Here is a 21,445-nt window from a genome sequence, read left to right on the forward strand (position 1 = left end):
ATGATCGCACGAACCTTGGTTATGCGCACCAAGCTTCCAATTTCTGCGTGGGGCTATGCAATCTTGCATGCAGCCATGTTGGTTCGGTTGAGGCCCACTGCTACCCAACCTTACTCCGCGTTACAGCTGGTGACTAGGTACGAACCTGACGTTTCGTACTTACGCGTATTTGGGTATGCAGTTTACGTGCCAGTTGCGCCGCTACAACGTACCAAAATGGGTCCTCAACGAACGATGGGCATATATGTCGATTATGAATCTCCATCCATTATACGCTTTTTAGAGCCCTTGACAGGCGATCTCTTTACCGCTAGATTTGCGGATTGTCACTTTGATGAGACAGTTTTCCCGCCGTTAGGGGGAGATAAGAACGTCACCGTTCCTGAAGAACGACGTGAATTGACGTGGAATGTCCCCACTATGTCTCATCTCGATCCTCGAACCGCATAATGTGATAGTGAAGTGCAGAGAATTCTAGATCTATAGAGTATAACTCATAATATGCCAGACGCATTCTCTGATCTAGCTAAAGTGACGAGATCACATATACTTGCTGCAAATGTGCCTGCAAGGATATCCGTCCACGAAGGACGTGTCGTCCCAGGAGGACGTGTCGTCCCAGATGGACGAGGTACATCAATAGTGGCTAACCTGTCATATGTCCCTGCCCAGAAGTGAGGTTGACCACTAGGTTCAATATATGGACTCTTATCCCTGAAAGAGGATACATTTGGCACAAACGAGTCCTCTTGACATCGCGATCTCAATCGATCCATCTCACGAAATAGTTCCGGATTATGGGTCCGTCCCAGAAGAGACGGCGTTGGGGGACGCTCCAACGTTTGAACCCATTCCCGAGAACATAGAGATCTCTATAAATTATGCATGCTTAAGTGAGCTCTGGAATCGAAACGAGATTATCATCGATGATATATTTGTATTTGCGGTAGCTACCGAAATCATAACTAGCGATGACATCGAACCTCACTCCGTTGATGAATGTCAACGTCGAGACGACTGGCCAAAATGGAAATAAGCAATCCAGGTCGAATTAGATTCCTTGACAAAGAGAAAGGTGTTTGGGCCTGTCGTTCCTACACCTTCTCCATGTTAAACCTGTAGAATTTAAATGGGTATTTGTAAGGAAGCGTAATGAGAAAAACGAGATTGTGAGATACAAGGCTCGTCTAGTGGCGCAAGGATTTTCTCAACGCCCTGGGATTGATTACGAGGAAGAGTATTCCCCCGTAATGGACGTCATAACGTTCCACTACCTTATCAGTTTGGTAGTTTCTGAAAAACTGAGTATGCAGCTTATGGATGTGGTCACTGCTTATCTCTATGGGGATCTTGATACAGAGATATATATGAAAGTTCCCGAAGGACTTAAGACACCCGATGCAAATAGTTCCAGACCACGGAACACGCTCTCCATTAGTTTGAGGCGTTCACTTTATGGATTGAAACAATCCGGACGGAGGTGGTATAACCGTCTAAAGTAAGTATTTGATCGGGATGAGATATGTGAATAATGTTCTATGCCCTTGCGTGTTTATTAAAAACAAGTTCTGGTTTTGCTATTGTAGTTGTTTATGTCGATGACATGAATCTAATTGGCACTCCTGAAGAGATCAAGGAAACAACTAAACACCTAAAGTTGAAATTCGAGATGAAAGATCTTGGGAGAACGAATTTCTGTCTCGGCCTGGAGCTCGAGCACCATGCAGATGGAATTCTAGTCCATCAATCGAATTACATCCAGAAGATGTTAAGGCGCTTTAATGAGGATAAAGCGAAGCCTTCTAGCACGCCCATGATCGTCCGTAGTCTAGATCGTAAGAAGGATCTGTTTCGTCCCGCAGATGATAACGAAAAGATATTGGCACCAGAAGTCCCATATCTAAGTGCAATAGGCGCATTATTGTACTTGGCTCAATGTACTAGACCGGACATCTCATTCGCTGTGAACTTGTTAGCTAGATGTAGCTCTGCGCCAACACGCCGCCACTGAAATGGCATAAAAGACATTTTCCGCCATCTTAGAGGTACGACGGATATAGGTTTATTCTATCCCTAGCTACGCATCATGGAATGAATCGAACCCCCTCGATCCTCGGAATGATGCCCGCCTTTTGGATATGCTGACGCAGGGTATCTATCAGACCCGCATATGGCGCGTTCTCAAACTGGTTATGTCTTTACCATTGAGAATACAACAATATCTTGGAGGTCTACGAAACAGACCTTTGTTGCTACCTCTTCGAATCATGCTAAGATTCTAGCCCTTCACGAAGCAGTTCGTGAATGTATATGGCTAAGAGCAGTTTCCAAGCATGTTCGAACTACGTGTGGGCTGAATTCCACCACTGATGAACCAACGATTATCTATGAGGATAATGCCGCTTGCATCCAGCAGATGAAGACAGATTTCATCAAAGGAGACAACACCAAGCATATTGTACCGAAGTTCTTCTTCAATCAACAGCAACAAGAGCATCAGATGATTGAAGTCAAGCAGATCCGATCTCAAGACAACCATGCAGACCTCTTCACCAAGTCACTGCCAAATTCCACATTCTTGATGCATGTTCGAGGTATTGGTTTGCGTAGATTGGCTGATTTACCTAGTATGTAGTCTTCAGGGGGAGTCGACATCAGGGGGAGTATCCCGAAGCATACTCGCTTGACCATCGTGTACTCTTTTGTCCTTCGTCCAGGGTTATTTTGTCCCACTGGGTTTTGTTACCTGGCAAGATTTTAATGAGGCACATCTTGGCATGGTCACCCTACTCATACTACATCCTGAAGATGTGTTGATATGATATATATGCATTTAATCATCTTTTCCCTTCGACCACGGGTTTTTCCCATTGGGTTTACCAGGCAAGGTTTTGGTGTAGCAACTCTAATGCACCCCGCTCCCATAGACATACTATCTGCTCATGATCCAGAAGATATGACTTCACCTACTTTCGAGGTCCTGATGCGACTACTCCACACTCACGCGCGTTGCACTCTTTTTCCTTCGACCATGGTTGTTTTTGTTCCCACAGGGTTTTTATTACTTGGCAAGGTTTTAACGAGGCAACTTAGAAGCGCATAGCAGAGACAACACTAATGACATGGAATATCCAAGGGGGAGTGTTGTAAATATATTGTTATATGTAGCTATTCCTGTAATTAGTTGTAGGGGCATACTAGTAAATATTCTAAACCTAGTAAACCATACCTCTATATAAGGATATTTATAAGATGAATAAGATGACGACTGATATATTCTCTCTGCCTCCTCTTTTCCACAAACCCTAATCTCTACATACTTTTACAACAAGTTATACCCTATATAATATAGAGGGGTCTAGTTCATCTCCTTATACAGAGAAACACGATAGTGAGAGTCAGTCTGAGATCAGAGAAGTTTCTACATATCAGCCTCTATTTCTCGACCGTGATTCCTCTGTATACACAAATGGAATATACCCTTATGATACCATGAGACTTGTTGTAGGAGTCGTTATTTGGGACTGGTTGCTAAAAGCCTCTTAATTATACTGTTTCACTTGTTAATATTTCTCTCTAAGCAATTTAGTTTAAGAAATATAATGCACACCAATTACAAGCCAAGTTTGCCAAACTGCTAAGATGAGGATCCAAAAAATTTCATGCAATATTGAGATGAAGATGTATTAAAATACAGATGCAGAAGTCTGCTGCATACTATAATACTGAGACTACATCCAAAGTGTGAGAGCACCTCTGAGGCACTGAATTGCCCATGCCTACAAGTACAGTACAAATGTAGCAAGCACTTCCTGGTGAGGATTCTAAACCACAGGCAACCCCATCTAATGTGATACAAGGTAAACCCAGGTGAAAAAAAAAATAATAATAAAAAAAAATTTCCAAGTTTCACTTGCATCCTTTACCATTACATCAACAATTATGGCACAAGTTGGCTTTAGAAGAATTAGGATTGGTGAAGCTGTTTTGTCCAGTCAAAAGGTGCCCAATCTTGATCAAAGCTCTTAACCGCTTGCTTTTGTGCCTCCACTGTCTCGTACCTTCGGCGGCGATACATGTCTTCCTCAGGCAACTGTAGCATCCCTCGTATAACATTGAGCCCAAGGCTGCTATTGAATGTTTTTTCATCATCAATCACATGGACAAACCCCTTCTTTAGACCAAATTCAACATGAAAATACGGAAAATGATCCGGAATGGAACCGCGCAAGCCCTTCACACTTGTATCAATAAGCCTCTTCGCATTGTGTTGGCTCCACTCATCTTCAGCTTCATCAATTGCCTGAAAGCATTTTTTTTATTTTGTAAGTTGTGGAAAGAGCAAAACTTGTTTCTTGAATTACAGATTGTAAACTCAACAGTACAGATTAAATGAGACACGGTTTATATCATACATTCATTTCAGGATATTAGAAAGAAAAAGAAATGAGACACGCGTACCCAAGTACATATATATATGAATACATACAAAGATGTGTATATATATATATACACGCTCGGGCAAAAACTATATGCTTGTGCATGCACATGTCACACATATATTATACAATTTATACTATAGATATTCAAACCACATATATTTTATGGAAAATAATGTCAGCCTCATAATGGTTCAGGAACTAAGGGATAAATTATAGGCACAATTTTCCAAGAAATGAGTAAAAAAATTGGCTCAAAATAACTTAACAGAGAACCAATGCATTTTGAGGGAAAATAAGAACATAATCCTCACCTTTTTAAAATATAGAGGAGCCTCTTTGGCAATTTCATGGGGCATAGGAATACACTCAATTAAACAATGACGGCGTTGTTGAGCCAACCCCATCACTGTTTCAAGAAAGACTACCTCCTTCTCTTGCTTTGCAAACATCATAATAAGGCATTTCTTGAAATTTCGAATTTCTTCCCAAATGTGGTCATCAACAGTCCTTGTGGATGGTACATGCTGTGGAAAAGTGTATAGATTATCATCAAATTATTATTAAGAAAAGCATTCAAAATATTAGAAAAAGAAATAACAAAAATGACTCAAGCTCATTATCAAATGACTAGCTAGAACAACGAAACAAGGCAAGAGAAGCAACTAGATTAAGCTCACCTGCATCGGTAAAATGCAGCAATGACCAGGCACAACAGGTTGCTGCTGTGGCAACATCAAATATGAGAAATTTGCAATTGCCACAACAAGATGTGCTGGCCTCTTTGGATTCTCAAAGCAAAAAAGGCAGCGCTCTTCCTGAGTGGAGAAGCGAGTTGCAAAAGCATTCCTCTGGGTGACCTTATGATCATCACTCTCCTGTTTCTTCCTAGGCTTTCTGCTAGGACCATCATCAAAGTCATATTCATCATCTGCATGACCAGATACACTATATTTTTTGTTCTGCATTATCTTTTGAGCTAGATGCATGTCAGCGTCATCCTCCTTTTTCTTCTGACGATGAGAGATATCCTGCATAACATATCTAGATAAAAGGCTATCTAATTAGAACAAAAATCCCAACCAATAATTATATATGAGAATAAGAAATAAATCACCGAAAATGGCAAAGTGCACAGAAAATCAAACAACAAATGAACACTCCTTTCTAGGACTGCAAAAGAAACCTACAAGATTTGGCCCCATGTTTGCTGATAGAAATACTACTTTCCTTTTTATAGTTTAATGAATCATTATGGAATTGTATATTATTTACAGCATAAGCACATTCAAACAAAATAAATAATAGGGAAAAATAATGAAGATACAACATTACCTGCTTGTGCTTCCTTCATTTCGTGGTCTAATCAAATTATCTCCAGCACCCTGCTTTGCCTTTATGTTTTCTACTTCTTGCTATTAACCAAAAAAAAACTGTCAATTAATTACATAAAAAAACAAAGGACGAAAACAAAAGATTGTGATCTTATAAATGACCATTTGTCCACATCCTAACTTTTGAGTTTGTTTGACAAGTGGACTAATAGAATTGTAATAGTCATGAGGAATTTTAAACTATCCCAATATAGATTGATATAGGGATCTCTTTACAACTAAATAGATGCAAACAAAAGCAGACACAACCAAGCAAATCAAAGATGCAAGGATTTTAAAATGTTAGAAAATGAAAAGCCAAGTCAATACACAAAGATAAGGACCAAAATAGCCTCAACTGTAGAAGAGTCATTTCCACTGCATCAGAAGTTGGAAAGGCTTCTATCCTAAGTTGCTCAAGAAACTGGGGTGTGTAAACTGGCTTTACATCAAATTATTTTGTTGTTCATGACAGAATATGATTAATTCAATCTACTTAAACATTAACTTCAATAGGATATAAGCTTGCATGCCACTTGATATATGCCCTCCATCACGAGAGAGAGAGAGAGAGAGAGAGAGAATATTGCATGTGTCTTACCAGAAGTTCCTCAGCTTCTTCATGCTTTCCTTTCATACGAAGTTGAAAAGCCTTAGCTGCCAACTGGTTCGCACTGAGTTCACCCTTAAATGCAACACTAGGTTCGCTACGCTTGCTAGTGTCTGCTAAATTTTCGTGAACAGGACTACTAATATCATCAGTCTGCTTACGAAGAGCTTCACGCATGAAGCTTCCATCATTGGCAAACGTATTTAAGCTGGACACTGCATCTGCTATAAGACTGGAATCGTTAGTAGACACATCTCGATTCTTGTGCTTTCCCCAGGATAAAGAATCTTGATCTTTCGGCTCCCTCATTTTAGCGGGTCGGACAGATACATCCTTCAGGTAGTTTCGGCTAGCGTCCTAGTAACCACATTCACATAGCATGTAAATTGTAAGAAAGATGGAAACATTAATATTTGACTCAAAAACGATCAAACTAAAATAAAAAGCTCTGAATTATGCCCATGTACCTTTTTATTATCCATGTCACTTTGATTGTTGGAACCTGATTGGTTTTCCTCACTCAGCCCTTTCTTTCTACTTTTTATGGCATGTAGATGAGCACGAGATTGGGCAGCCTTATTAGATGCCACAGAGACTGTTAGATGACCGAGAGAACCCCAACGCTCCCCTACAACCTGTATAATTCCAATGCATTACAAAAAAAAAAAAAATTAACAACAACAACAACAATAAAACAAAACAAGGTAGGTTGTGATGCTTTCTAAGACCTAGAAAGCTAAGGTACCATACCTCTTGGAGCCTTCTTCCTTCTCGAGTAGCTTGCTCTTTTGCACGCTTCAACGCTTTAAGTCTCCAACTTGCACCTCCATCCCCAACAACAGAGGAAGACAAAAGTTGGTCCACACCAGCTTTAGGTGCATCTGTGTCTTCTGGATAACCACTTCCATCATCTTTCAAATATGGATTTAATTCCCTGGGATTGACCTTCTTTATCTAACACAGGGAAGATAAAGTGTTGTAGTCGCTAAACAACCATGTAACCATAACAAGTTGAAAGAGGTAGCGAGGCATAATATTTCACCAAGAAAAAGGCCCCATTATATACAATTAAAGTTATCATTAGAGCAGAAGCCAGAAGTGAAACATATTTTATGCTTACATCACTAGAATCCATAAGAATACAACTCCAAAAAAAAAAAAAACAGGTTCACAAACAAAGCAACTAACTCATGGCAACCAAAAGAAGTTCACACACAAAACAACTCATGGCAACCAACATTGGTAGTTAAAAAGTTAACTTTCTCAAAAAAAAAAAAAAAAAAGAAAGGTAGAAGGAGGTAAATTCCACTAATGCCCCCTGTATTTTAAACCATGTCCCATTTTAGTCTTTGAACTTTCAAATGTGACTAATCTGCCCTGAACTTAGTGGTCGTGTGCCAATCAGCCATTAACTAAGGGGGCAACCAATCTGCCATTCTATTAGAAAACTTAATAAAAGTTAAAATTTAAACCAACTAAAGACATGATTGTTAGTTTCAGGGGCTGAGTGTCAGATTTAAAAATTCAGGGACAAAAAGGAGACACATGCTAAAATTCATAGGGAATTGATGAAATTTAACCTTGTTTTATTTGTCATGAATGACTAAATTTCTACAAGACCTTCAATTATCATATATAAAGGAACTGTTTAAACATTAAATTATGCGGACAGAAAAACACAAATGAGGATGGCAATGCTTCAAATAAGTCCGAATGTCTACCAACTCGAAGTTAGCTAACTCAAGATACAAAAGAAAAAAAGAGTGTGGTACCACAACCAACCAAAACAAACATGAATATATTATAGAAATGTCAGTAGCTAGGTCTAAATCCTCTCTTTACAAAGGTTAAAGGCTGAAAGCATACAAGGTGAAAGGCTAAAAGCATACCTCCTCAGTCGAAGCTTCCTTTGGTGGGTCCTCAGCAGTCATTGTAGGTGTTCTATCTGCTTTTCCTTCAGGTCTAAGCATCCAGTCCAAGCCAGCTTCCTTTCTTGCAATTTCCCCATCTTTTAAAGCACTATTTCTTCTACCACCATCTATATAGAGAAAAAGAACATGAATTATACCAATATCATATCATTGAATAAAATTCTCTTTAAAAAAGTATGGTATGCAACACATACCAGAAAATTCATCATCCTCAATGCCTCCTCGATTCCTTTCCTTACTTTTTTTCTTGCCATCTTTTCTACCTTTCTTGCGCCTTTCTTTCCTATCAGAAGAACTATCACTGTCTTCACCATCAGAAGCAGGCAAAAGATGATCATCTGATATATATTCTTTTCTACCACTTCTCGATTTCTTCTTTGACCTATCACTAACCTCATCCTCAGACCTAACCTCATTACTTCTCTTACCCTTTTTCTTACTCTGACGCTTCTTTCTATCTTGGTCGGAACTTCCCTCACTTTCATTTCCCGAAGCATATGATGATGATAAATACTCATCCGACGAATACCACTTCTTTCTAGACCCCTTCTTTATTCTCTCAAGATCTTCACCATCTGAACTACTATATCGAGAACTCTTCTTTTCCCTCCGACGCTTATCATCCTTACTACCTGACTTCTTCTTCTGCTTCTGTTTCACAGAAGCATTCAAATTGTCATCCTATCACCAATAACAAAAAACATTAATCACCTCTTAAAATAAGAAACAATTTAAAAACAAAAGAAAAAAATGATATTTACTTTATCAATCTGGTCTCGAGGTATGAACTTCACTCCAGCAAGCATTGTTTTTACTACGAGTCTACGAAACGATCAAAGTGCCCTGCAACCCCAAAAAAATAGCAAACTTCGATAAACTAATATTACAAGATCTGTTACTCTCCAAAGATGAGACTCAATAATGCCATTCTAAAAATTATATGTAAGAATATTTGAGTTAAACCATGCATACAAAAACTTCAATGGAAAATTTGCATCAATCCCTCCTTGAAGAAAAACCACCCACGAGTTAAAAACAAAAGCAAGCTCAAAAAATGGATTTTTCAAGATATAAAACCCCAAACCAATTTGGAATTGAAGTTCATGTTCCCAAGTAATGGATTCAAATATCAGAATAATTGAGCAGAATTGAGGCATGTGTTGGCAAATGAAAACACATCCAAGAGAAACCAGACCCAAATTTTTCTTATTACTTATTGCAACCCAGAAGTTCAATTTCTGTTCTTTTCCATATTTTCTAGGCAAACAAGCAATCAAATCATTGAAAAATTAAATAACAGAAATAGTGAATTACCTGTGGCCAGAGATGGATGCACAGGGGGACAAGGGTGGTCGCCTGACCACCGCCCATCGGAAAATCCTTGCACAAACCTTGGGTTTGACCCCCGGACTGACCACCCCACCTGCGAGTCTGCGACCACCCCACCTGAGAGCACGCCCACCGGCCACCTGAGAGGCTGAGAGCACGCCCACCACCGGTGTTCTTCTCTTTTAAAAAAAAAAAAAAAAATCCAAACAAAAGTTGAAACAAAATAGTAATTGATTGACGCCGTCACCCCTCCCCAGCTTCCCTTCTAGTTCTGGGTAATTAGTTGATGCTTGCCTGCTTGGGTAATTAATCCAAGCCCAACCGCCAGGCACCAACCCTTCTGGCTTCTGAGCCTTCTCTCAGAGTCTCTCTCTGGTTGAGTGAGAAGTGGGAGGTTGGGAGCAGCCGAGCAGAGCAGGTCGAGGTAAGCTCTGAATCTCTGATGGTCGCAGGTCGTCACCTGTTCCTCCCCTTGCTGCTTGATCTGATTTCCTCGTATGGTTGTGTTTTCTTATGGGCTTTGATATGAGTTTTGAATCATAGTCATATAAGCTTTTAATTTAGCCCATTTAGGGTTTTAATATATATTATTTTGATTTGGGCTTTTGATACATCTTAGGAGGGGGCAATAATAAAGATATGAGTTTGTGATTTGAATTATGGTGTGTTTTTAGATTTGTCATTTGAATTATAATTTTAAGTATAAATATATATTATGTATATATTATTTTAATTGATGTATCCTAGTCGGATTGGTTTAATAATTTTTGAAAATTTGTCATATCGTCATATTGGCACCGTATTGCGTATCTGTTCCGTATCTGTATCGATGCTTTCTTATACTATAACTCCTTAAGTTAAAATTTCTGAATCCTGTGATTCATTACTGTCTGTAGCGGCAGGTTTTATGGCTATAATAGCTATTTCTCAGCAGAAATTACAAAGATGGAACTTTGAAAACAAAAACTATATATTTTTTCAGCACTTTCTTAAAAACCCAAGTTTAACGAAAATAATTTGAACTATATCTCAAGAACCCAAAGAAAATTAAGAGAAAACAAGCGCATGATGAATGAAAGACCAAGAGAGAAACAAATGAGAGAGGGTGGGCATGGGCTTAGTTAGAATATGGGTGGGCAGGAGTTTGCGGGTCGAGTTTGTGGTTTGCCCAGAAAACTAATATGAATGGATACCAAATACATAAAAGTATAGATGGAGAGTTATGTCCTAAAGAATTCATGCAATTAATCTCCCTTAAAACAAGTCATTTCCAAAGGAGCACCAACTCCATCAGCCCCACCACCCCCACTCCCATATCCAGACCCAAAGCCACTACCATGCCCAGTCCCAGAACCAAATCCATAACCAGAAATTGGAGCACAGGTACATTTTCTACGGAAACCTATTCATTTTCTAGTTGCCACTTTATCATAATTACATCTTTTGCCATTATCGAGCTCCAGAATCTTATTGCAGCATTTATTTAGCATTGACCCAAACATTGTAGTCCTCATTCTAGATATCATTGCTCTTCTTTTTCCGCCTGAAATAACCAAATGATTGTTATTCTTTGTCTGGTATTATGTCATGAATACTACAGGCCATTATATATAGGATAATGTTTTTGGGACCTTTCCAACTCACTATATTTAGCTGACTATGCAAAATGTCAGCTGCTGCTATATATATAGCAGATTATGTGATATATATATATATATATATATGTCTAATGGCCTGGCCTTGCCTTTGTTTGAGAACAGAGACGATCAGTGTTGGGGCCCATATATACTTAGAATTGATTATTAGACAACCACTAGACCCATATAAGTGTTTAGGAGGAACATTCTCCTAGGAAATGATGAGATCACATCTATATGCAGAACAAGTAGAAAATAAACAGAATTGAGTAGTATTGATGATGACCAAAGCAGTCTAAGAAATTTTAGAAGTGATAATCATATAATTTAGTACTCATAATCAGTGTCATTGAGAACTTGATTTAACTGGATATTTATCTATATGGAAAGTGGGGTGATAAAATATGAATTCGATTGTTTTGGGCCATTTGAAGTTCCTTGGGTACTTGTAAATTGGGGGTTTCCCTCTAGTACTTCTCATAAGATGACAATAAGCATCGAACTTAAGGTTGCTTTGATCATCATTGGACTCTCATAAAATCATGACCAAAATAAGTGATGAGTGCTTTCTCCATCCTCTTTTGGCATGTTTATTGGGTACTAAATTGGGTTAACAAACTTTACAGTAATCTCAATTTGGTCCATTAATTATAAAAAATGTCAATTTAGTCTACGAACTTTACAATGAAGAAGGAAATTGACACTTTTTGAAGAAGTGTAAAGATTTATGTAAATATTTGTCAATTCATTTAGTCTCAATTTTTAATTGTAACAAGTGTCAATTTGTTAAGCCCATCCACTCAGAACTTCTGGAGAAGGAAATCAAGAGATTGAAGACGGACTAAACAAATCCCCGAAATAATAAGATCGAAGCATATTTTGGTTCAAGTCCCACCACTGAGGCAGCTAGGGCTATGCAGATTTTAGATCTGGGAAAACTTACTCTTAATTGAAATCAAAAGAATTCTGTTTATTGAATCCCAAAAAAACAGTAAAGCAGTACCTTATGATTTTCGGTGTTGCTGTGCCTTGAAAGAGGCTGCTCTTTTCTTCTAAATTTCTAATGCATTATTGCTAGAGGAAGTCCAGCAAATGCAGCACCATTTTGCTGGTTCGTTGGTAGTGTCTCCTTAGTTGGTCTCATGTAAATTTGCTATCGGACTTGTTATATGAAGAACCGGCATCACCGTTACCTATATTTTTGTGCCTATGCAAATACTATTAGGGGATGCACTTGACCACTCAATGAAACTTTCTTATCATAAGACAATTTGCATTAATTAGTTGGCTTATTCACACCATTGCCCCCTGTAAGATACACTTTTTTTCACTTTGCCCCCTGAAACTTAAATCCTCTCAGTTTGCCACCTGAACTTCACAAAGTTGTTGCAAAAGACCCTATGCCGTTAACTCTGTCAATTTTTCCGTTAAAATAGCTGACATGGCACCTATATGGCATGAGTGAGACCCTTTTTTAGTTATGTAAGATCCATGTAGACAAGCAAAATTATAAAAGATTGACATGGATCTTATTATTTTTAGTTTAAAAATTATTTTTTTTGTCCACATGGATTTTACATAACTAAAAAAGGGTCTCACTCATGCCATATAGGTGTCACGTCAGCTATTTTAACGGAAAAATTGACAGAGTTAACGGAATAGGGTCTTTTGCAATAACTTTGTGAAGTTCAGGTGGCAAACTGAGAGAATTTAAGTTTCAGGGGGCAAAGTGAAAAAAAGTGTATCTTACAGAGAGCAATGATGTAAATAAACCTAATTAGTTATTGGTCTAGTGATATTTCTCTCCAATTTGTTAAAAGAAGTCTTAAGACGCTCTCAAATTGCATGGGAAACCTCCATTCCAAAAGTTGATCTTCCTTGAATGATTGGGTTATTAACTCATTATTGATTTATTGTTGCTATCTTGCTGACCACCTGAAGAGAATGACAAGCCTTACATTTTTCTGGTGTTTTAGTAGTCATTAACTCGGAATGCATGAGCATTGCTATAGTTGATCCCAGTTTTCTTGATTGGATGATTAGGTGTGTTCAAATTTTCATAGGGAGGTTGTACAAAAAAAAAAAAAAAAATTAATGTGGAGGGTGCAAATGAAAGTTACAAATTATGCGTCACGTATTCAAGGTATATCAATTTGTGGCATGTAGGCTTTCAGCTGAATGAGAAAAGTGGAGGATGAGATTTGGGATTAATCACAGTTTATCCTGGTTCTCAACCATGCATGCTTTTGGTAAAATTTCAGAACTTGATAAGAGTTTAATTCTAGAATTTGATTCTTATTGATATTGACAAATGGGATCTGAGACATTTTCAGGGTTCCACGTCTATTCCAGAATTGGATTGTTCAACTACATTATAATATGATTTTGGATTCTAAAGCTCTTTTACAATAATTGAACGAAATCTAACAGTCGGTTGTTATCATCACTAGATCCCAGGTGACTTGAGAGTTGAGATGTATCAATTCTCTCCTCTTCGGTATACAAAAGGAATTCGGTTTTTTAATAGAACAAATCCATGACTCGCGTAATCCCAACTATTTTCTCCATTTTCCTCTAGTTTTCAGAGGGCTTGTGTATCCCAAGTGCGGCACTAGGTCACAAGTTGCGACTGCTTGCTTTCCCAGATCATTGTGAAGGGCCTTTATCACCATAAGCCTACCTATAGGTTGCTACTGCACAACCTGAGCAAAATTTTCTGAGGCTATATTCAAAAGCCAAACCGGGAAAGCATCAAATAATGGCATACATAAGGCGTACCTTTATTCAACTAATGAATTGCCAGCACTCCTTCATGTTTTAAATTTACAGTTCTCAACATGGACACACAATCCCACCATTAAACCAGCTACATTCTAATATTAGACAAGATGATGTACACATTTGACTACCTATAATATTAAACCACACATTGCATGTATGGTAATTGCATCCAAAATTTAGCACCTAATCCCAACACCAATACCAACTGCCAGCCATAATTGGTATCCACCATGGATACCTGCCTTCTAGAAATAGAAGGAAAAAAGGATAAAGATATGAGGGGAAAAGTGTTACTGAAACATGCGTGATTATCTTGTTAATCCTTGGATATGCCAACTCTTAAACCTCAGTATTAATGAACTCGTGTGATTTATCTCAGTAACATTTATTATGAAAAGTTTAAAACCAAACTATTTCACCGATAATAGCCAATCACAATAGATGAATTTCAACACTAAATGAATAAAGATTCACTTCTGCACAAAATGTTTACAAAGGGCTTGCTCCATCCAGCTCCCTCATGCACAGGATACAGACAATGAATCCCTAATCACGAAGTGTTGCCCGAGGGACAGCTGGAAAACCCAATTCATCCTCAGCCTGCCAGCATTGGAGTTTATAGAAGCATTAGCAAAGGACAATGGCAACAATGATTTGTGGCATGCAGCCAATACAGTTAGTACTCTAAGAGACTTCCAAATGAGACAAATGCAAGGCAAAACAAAACTGATACATATAAAAGATGTATACAATTAAGATAAAAGATGTGCTCCCCTGGATTCATACAAAAGAAATAGATGATAAAGACATATAACACCCTTTTGCTAATATGTAGATTTTATCAGTAAGTGAATAAACAATAATGTCAATGAAAAAGGTGGCTACCATGACTGAAGAGTTGCCTCTTCTGTTTATCAATACACCTTTTTCTCATGAGATAGGACCAAAGTTTAGATTTTCATTAAGCTTTTGGCATTTTATCCATAGAAAAAATACATAAGTCTGCATAAAAAATCAAGGGAATTATACCTGGACATTGGATCTGCCAGCTGGGGCTGCTGCATGTCCTGTAGGTGCTGGAGGCAAATTGAGCTCCCCATCCAAATCGGCCGTATCAGGTTGTAGATAAGAGGGAACCCCATCAGCTTCAGTTTCCATACCCATGTCTGCTTCCAGAGCATCAAGCTCTGCACATAAAATTGAGGATAGGTAGACAGTTAAAAAGAGAACAAGATTCCACCAGAACACAGAATCATATGAATTGATGCTTCGGATGAGACTGAAATAGATCATAATCCAATACTCGTGAGAACAAGTGACTAAAAATTTAGCACATGAGATGAACAAAGCAGTTGCATCTAGCCTATAGTCTAAAGATTGGCATCCCAAAGCATTAAAGGAAGCCGCACCCATGTAACATTTACATTCATTATTGCAGAACCTACAGTCTTGTCATGCAGACACATTCGATAATGCACTTTTTGACACAGTGTACATGGTTTACTTCACCCAAGCCTCTTAGAAAAATAAATCAGAAGATTTTGACCATGCATGGTAGCTGAAGCAGATATTTCCTTGAATATTTGGGACTTCAAATGATTTTTAAGCTTACCACCCATCAGTTCTTCTTCATCAATGTCATCAGGAACACTATAGCTTCTACCAAGGGACTCTTGAATTTCATTACTTACATCCATCAGGTCCATCATTTCATCTTGCAAATTCTACAGCAAACCAGCATTAACATGTCTGTAAGAGATACTTTCAAATGTAGTTAGTATTGAAGCAAAGGGAAACCAAAAACATCAAGAGATTACAGACATCGATATCTTGGATCTTCACGGATTTCATCATTCCTTTCAGATCCTTGTTGGCAGTTTTCAGGGCTGACATCTGCATAAAACATATCAAAGTTAATTTGCAAACAAAATCTATTAACTGCAGAATATATGCCTCCACGGCATCGTCATTTAATAACCTAAATGGATACCAGGAATGAGTATAAGAGAATCTAGGACTTATACTAATCACATATTTATAAGCAAAAACCCTCCCTAGACACAAATGGTCCATCTCCTACCTCTCATGAGGTAGGCAGCAAGTTTCAATCAGTGTACAGAAAAAGCTCCGCCTCAATAGCCTTGAACTGTGCCCCTTGGGGCGCTAACAAGAAAAACAACAATTTTAAGGTGAATATAACATACCCCCAGTGCAACCAAATTTGATGTAGCATAGAGTGACTCTCCAACAAGTGTTGTAAATTAATAATTATCCCTTTAAGTTGGTCATCTAATCTATCTAAACATTTTTTTGTTTTTTGGTTGAGAAGTATCTAAACATTTGTTATCAACAAAACAAACTGGAAATCACACCCCAAGCCCTCAAGGCTATAGGTGTGATTTCCTTCATAAGTAACACACTTAAACATACGTGCACAAGACATGCAGAGTATTAAAAAAATTTCATTCATATATAAAACTTTAACAGAATAGATTGTCATAACATAATCTGATCAACTTTTGTTCCATATAAACCAGCTTGGTTTGGACTTGATACTTATTAATACTATTGATTCTAAGAATCCTATGGGGCAACCAAAAAAAATTGCGGAAGCCTTCTATCAAATCCATCATAGTGTATGACCATCCCTAGTGAGCATAGAAGTCAGTAAGAAACTACAGCATGCTTCCATGAAGCAAAATATATACATATATAAACATGCATACATACACACATCATATATCTTAAACATTCGTGCTTGCTAATACTATTTGAAACATTCGTGTTATTTCATGCATAGCCAATTCATCCATACTATACACAGAACCCTCTTTTTCATTCAACATATATCAAACATCAAATATATCCTTATTACTTACAAGGTTATAATAATAGATTTAAAAATCAAAGAGTCTTGCATCCGCTCTTTTATCATTCTAATTTATATGATGGTTGTTAATGTTTTAGATGAGATCTTGTAGAATTGTAAGCTGGGAGACAATTTGTCCACTGTTTGTACTCTTTCATTTTTATTAATGAAAATTCATATCTTATTAAAAAAATATAATAACTTGAGTCTCAAAAGGCTTACGCCTTTGCCTTTGAAAACAGTGGAACTGACTCTTGAAGTTTCCTCAGCCACTAAGTCCTAGTTTAAGATGCCACCTTTAATAAGAAAAAAACGTTCATGCCGGACCTATAGTCATAGATAGCATCCAGAATAATATCCTTAACTAGAACTCCCTTTTGAAGCAAACTGCTCACAAAAACTATTCTCTTTGTCACATATGGCAAGAGAAGAAACACACATACATCTATACACACTCAGATATAATGTCCTACGATTATGGCATTTGACTTGTCCCCCACTCTAATTCACTAAAGTCTGGAGGACCTTATAAACTTTCCTGATACCAAAAACTGTCAGACTCCTAGCCCTAAATGCTAAAGGTGTGATTTTCTTCACATATAACATACTTAAACACAAACAAGAAAAAATTTAAAACTTTTCATTCATATATAAAACTTGAACAGGATAAACTGTCATAACATAATTTGGACAATGTTGGTACCATTTAAACCTAGCCTGAACAACTTAATAACTTGTTAATCCTATTCATCCTTAGGATCCACAGAGATATGGACAGCAGAAGTCTTCTATCAAATCCATTATAGTGCACTTATTGGTTGCAAGTAATCACAATAAACTAATAGTGACCATAAAGCAAGAAAGATTGTAACATGCAACCTAGCTTTCAAACTTTCTTGTACCTCTTTAAACTTCCTTCATAGAACACCTTACATCCTTTCTAGTATGTGGTCTTTAACATTAATAAAGTATCTATACTTAATCAACCTTTGTGACATCTTACATAGTTACCCCTAGGTAACCTTTACATAGACAAGGAATGTAAAAGTGAGGATAGCATATCCCATATTATTTTTGTCCCACACATGGATACACTGGAGCCATGCATTTCCAATACCACGCATTAAATCTCTAGTATCTAGCATATGAAGCTAGAAGTTAAAACTGACATGCAGGATTCAACTGGAACTGTCTGGAACTATGCTAGGTTCTAAACATTTTTTTTTATTTTATAAAAAAAATTTATTAATGGTCATCAAAAGTACATACATAGTGGACAAGAAATCCACCAAACAACACACATCAGAGTACAAGAAACTACCACTATACATAGAAGCCTATCAACTACAATCAGACAAGCACATTTCCCTGCCTCAGAATTAGACCACTGCAGCTATCCAATTAGAATAATATCATAGAGGCTAGGTTCTAAACCTTTAGAAAACTATTGAGAAAATTGTATCCAACCTTTACTTGAGGGTGAAGGTATTTATATGCAAAACTGTAGTCTTAGTCCTAGTAGGAAAAAAGGTTAACTATATTTGGGTAGAAGAGGAAATCCAGCATAGGCTTTTGGAGAAGGAGAAGCTGCCAGGAGCAATACTAAATGAAACTTACTCCTTTATGCTCCCTTCCTTTTTTTCCTCCCTTCTTTGTATTCTCGTCCTTCCTCATTTAAGATTTCAAGTTATAGATATATAGCTTTGGGTGCAAGTGTATGGAATTGTGAAATTTGAATCTTATAAACAGAGGCATGTCATTGCATCAACTGACCCAGCTGGTTGAGCTTGTCCCAGGACACAAGCTACGTCTAAGGAATGACATGATCAGTCCAAGGTCACATTAAATAGTTAGTTGTCCTTGTGATAATGCAAGGTTCAGTCAATGGGTGGTCCCAACCAATCAACTATCCCTCGTATGATTTAAATTCTGCTTTTAAAGGGGAGAGCCAGTTGTCACACTGGAAAATATTCTGACTGATATGACTTACATTAATATGATTAATAACTCACATTGGAAAACACATGCATAATAATTAATAATTTATGAGCCCCAGATATTTATAGACTACAGTAAGATTTTCATTTTATTTTGCAATTTTTGTGAAAAGTCCTACCATTTTAGGCAATGACCATTACAAAGTCAATAATTAATATTAATTATCATATGCGTCAAGACACTAAATGTATAGAGAAATTCTTAACTACGTGATAATTGATAAATTAATAGCTACCATCCTCATATCCTTACTTTTGACAATCAAAAGTTCAAAACAATCCAGAACAAGCATAAACTAATAGGTCTTTATAGGTCTATACTCGATGTTAAACAAATGAACATTATCATAAAGTTTAACAGCTTAGGACATACAGTTTGCTGAGCATCTTTTATACCCTCTGCAGCAAATGCAACTTGATCAAGGTTAAATGTCTGATTATACAGCATGTCACGCTGTCCTTCATACCTGTCCAGAAGCTTAATGAATTATACAAATCATGGAAGCAAAAAGAATAATGCAAATTGAATCTTATAGTATATCTTTACAAGTTGCAACAGACATCAATCTTATTCTAGATGTCAAAGGAATGACCTCAGATTATTGGGGAAAAAAAAAGTGTTTGCAGTTCAATTTATTGCAAAAATACCCCCATTCTATTCTGGGAAGACTGGCAGAAAAGATGAAAACAAATGGAAAGGTGGAGATCCTTTATGGCCTTCTACATAGCATTGAAAAAAGTTATGCAGCAATGTCCTTGCATACAGATAATAATCTTATCTCATTGATTTTAATGTTCAACTGACGAAAAAACAGTTCCCATTTCATGATGCAAAAGATTCCTCTGTTTCTTGGCCAGACAAAGCAAAGAAAATTAAAACCTATACATTTAAATATTTATTAGCTACATGACACTTTAGAAAATGTGAGTGTGTGCACAGACTCGTGCGTATACATGCATACTATGTATTCCATTGGAAAATTAACCTTCTAGCACTGTTTTTTATTAGTCACTTGAGTTGCTCATCATGTTTCTGTGATTTTTTGTTCAATAATATTATTCCAAGTCTTCAATCAACCTCTTAAATCCAACACCACAACTAACCATTCTTAACCACGCTGAGGTCACAAAAATGTTTAACTACTCTTCCCATTTCTCTACTTGGAACCTTCTTAAAAGATTCCAATCAATTCTCAAGCTTTTCCCCAAAGTCAAAATAAAAACAAACCTCAAAATCCTGACTAATATCACATGAATGAAATAATGATTGACAAGCAATAAACTACAGGAAAATATTCATATAGAGGGGAAATAAGCCATTAGCATCGACGGGGGGCACCTACATTCGTTTTTGCTTGAGAACCCTCATGGCCCGAGCCTTAACAGCTTCTTGTGCAGGACCAGGCCTTGTCTTCTTGATCTGCTCTTTATATCTACTAAGTTCACCATCAAGTCTCTTGATCTTCTCATCCACTGTTTCACCCCTTTTATTAATCTGTTACATAATGATGTACACTTATAACTTCACCCAACAGTTTTAACAGAATACCAAATTAAATTATAATTAAAAAAAGCATTCAAACAAGAGGTGCTCAGAAATCAAGCTTCAACAAAGTTACAACCATTACTGATTCTAACATTGGTAATGCTGATTTGACTAAATCTTCACTTATTGATATGGTCATCAACATCGAAACAGATTTTGAATATGAGTTTGTAATAAGATGGATGAATCAATTAGTGGGAAATTCTCAAAATTGTACATGACCCACTTTTGGCTATTATGTAAATTTTTTTTATATTTCACATATTACCAAGAAGCATACGAAGTCAAATTCCCAGATCGAAATTTAATTTCCCTAATAATAATAATTAAATAAATTAAATAAATAAATAACAAAAAAAAAACGCTGATAATCCAAAATCGAAACAGAGTGGGAAAGATAGAGAACCCTTTCGGAGGCATCTCCAACAGACGGAGGGGGCTCTTTCTCTTTCTTAACACCGAAGACCCTCTTCATCTTCCCTCTTCCTTCTTCTTCTTTGACCTTGGACCCGACTGATTTATCCAAGCTTTTTTCACCAACACGCTGACAGCGGTACTTCGATAGAAAGCACTTCTCTTGTGGTAAAATTAATAGGGGTGTGCACTGTGAGGCTAAAACCGAGGACCAAACCGACGATGTCGGTATCTGAAGAACGGCGACCGAAGCCCAACCGGAGACCCCTTCAACCGATGTTAACGGTTCGGTATGGTTCGGTTTCGGTGTTACACCGGAGAAAAGGCAGAGGCGGTGGAAGAGTCGTGCTCCGGCAGCTCGACGGTCGGTAAAGCTTTGAAGGAAGTTGAAGAGGAAGAAGAGGAGAAAGAGGGTGGCTGAGAGCTCTGTGGATTTGGACGAAGATCTGGAAGAAGGAGACAGATCTGAGAGAGAGAGAGAGAGAGAGAGAGAGAGAGAGAGAGACGCAAAGTTGAGGA

At 37.5% G+C, this 21,445-nt stretch overlaps 2 protein-coding genes across 3 annotated transcripts; both read right to left on the reverse strand.

The window, feature by feature from the left end:
* Positions 1-3,649: 3,649 nt before the first annotated feature.
* Positions 3,650-10,219, reverse strand: LOC147299738 (CwfJ-like family protein). Of its 2 annotated transcripts, none has more exons than XM_086230004.1 (11): positions 9,668-10,219; positions 9,115-9,196; positions 8,548-9,004; positions 8,312-8,460; positions 7,173-7,376; positions 6,890-7,057; positions 6,414-6,779; positions 5,775-5,854; positions 5,120-5,483; positions 4,754-4,966; positions 3,650-4,303 (listed from the first exon to the last, which is right to left on the reverse strand). In XM_086230004.1, exons 2-11 carry the CDS (start codon positions 9,157-9,159, stop codon positions 3,968-3,970), a joined length of 2,382 nt encoding a protein of 793 aa, XP_086086130.1. In that variant the 5' UTR covers positions 9,160-9,196; positions 9,668-10,219; the 3' UTR covers positions 3,650-3,967. The 2 variants fall into 2 exon arrangements, with proteins under 2 accessions (XP_086086130.1, XP_086086129.1); XM_086230003.1 differs by having other exon boundaries at positions 8,548-9,034.
* Positions 10,220-13,672: 3,453 nt separating this feature from the next.
* LOC147299739 (vacuolar protein sorting-associated protein 60.1-like) lies at positions 13,673-21,445 on the reverse strand. Its single transcript, XM_086228995.1, has 7 exons — positions 20,919-21,445; positions 20,310-20,461; positions 19,340-19,433; positions 15,922-15,993; positions 15,713-15,824; positions 15,130-15,287; positions 13,673-14,700 (listed from the first exon to the last, which is right to left on the reverse strand). Exons 1-7 carry the CDS (start codon positions 20,985-20,987, stop codon positions 14,647-14,649), a joined length of 711 nt encoding a protein of 236 aa, XP_086085121.1. The 5' UTR covers positions 20,988-21,445; the 3' UTR covers positions 13,673-14,646.

This window comes from Dryas octopetala, chromosome 1 (genome assembly GCF_963921425.1).
Source record: "Dryas octopetala chromosome 1, drDryOcto1.1, whole genome shotgun sequence".
Classification (NCBI taxonomy): Eukaryota; Viridiplantae; Streptophyta; class Magnoliopsida; order Rosales; family Rosaceae; genus Dryas; species Dryas octopetala.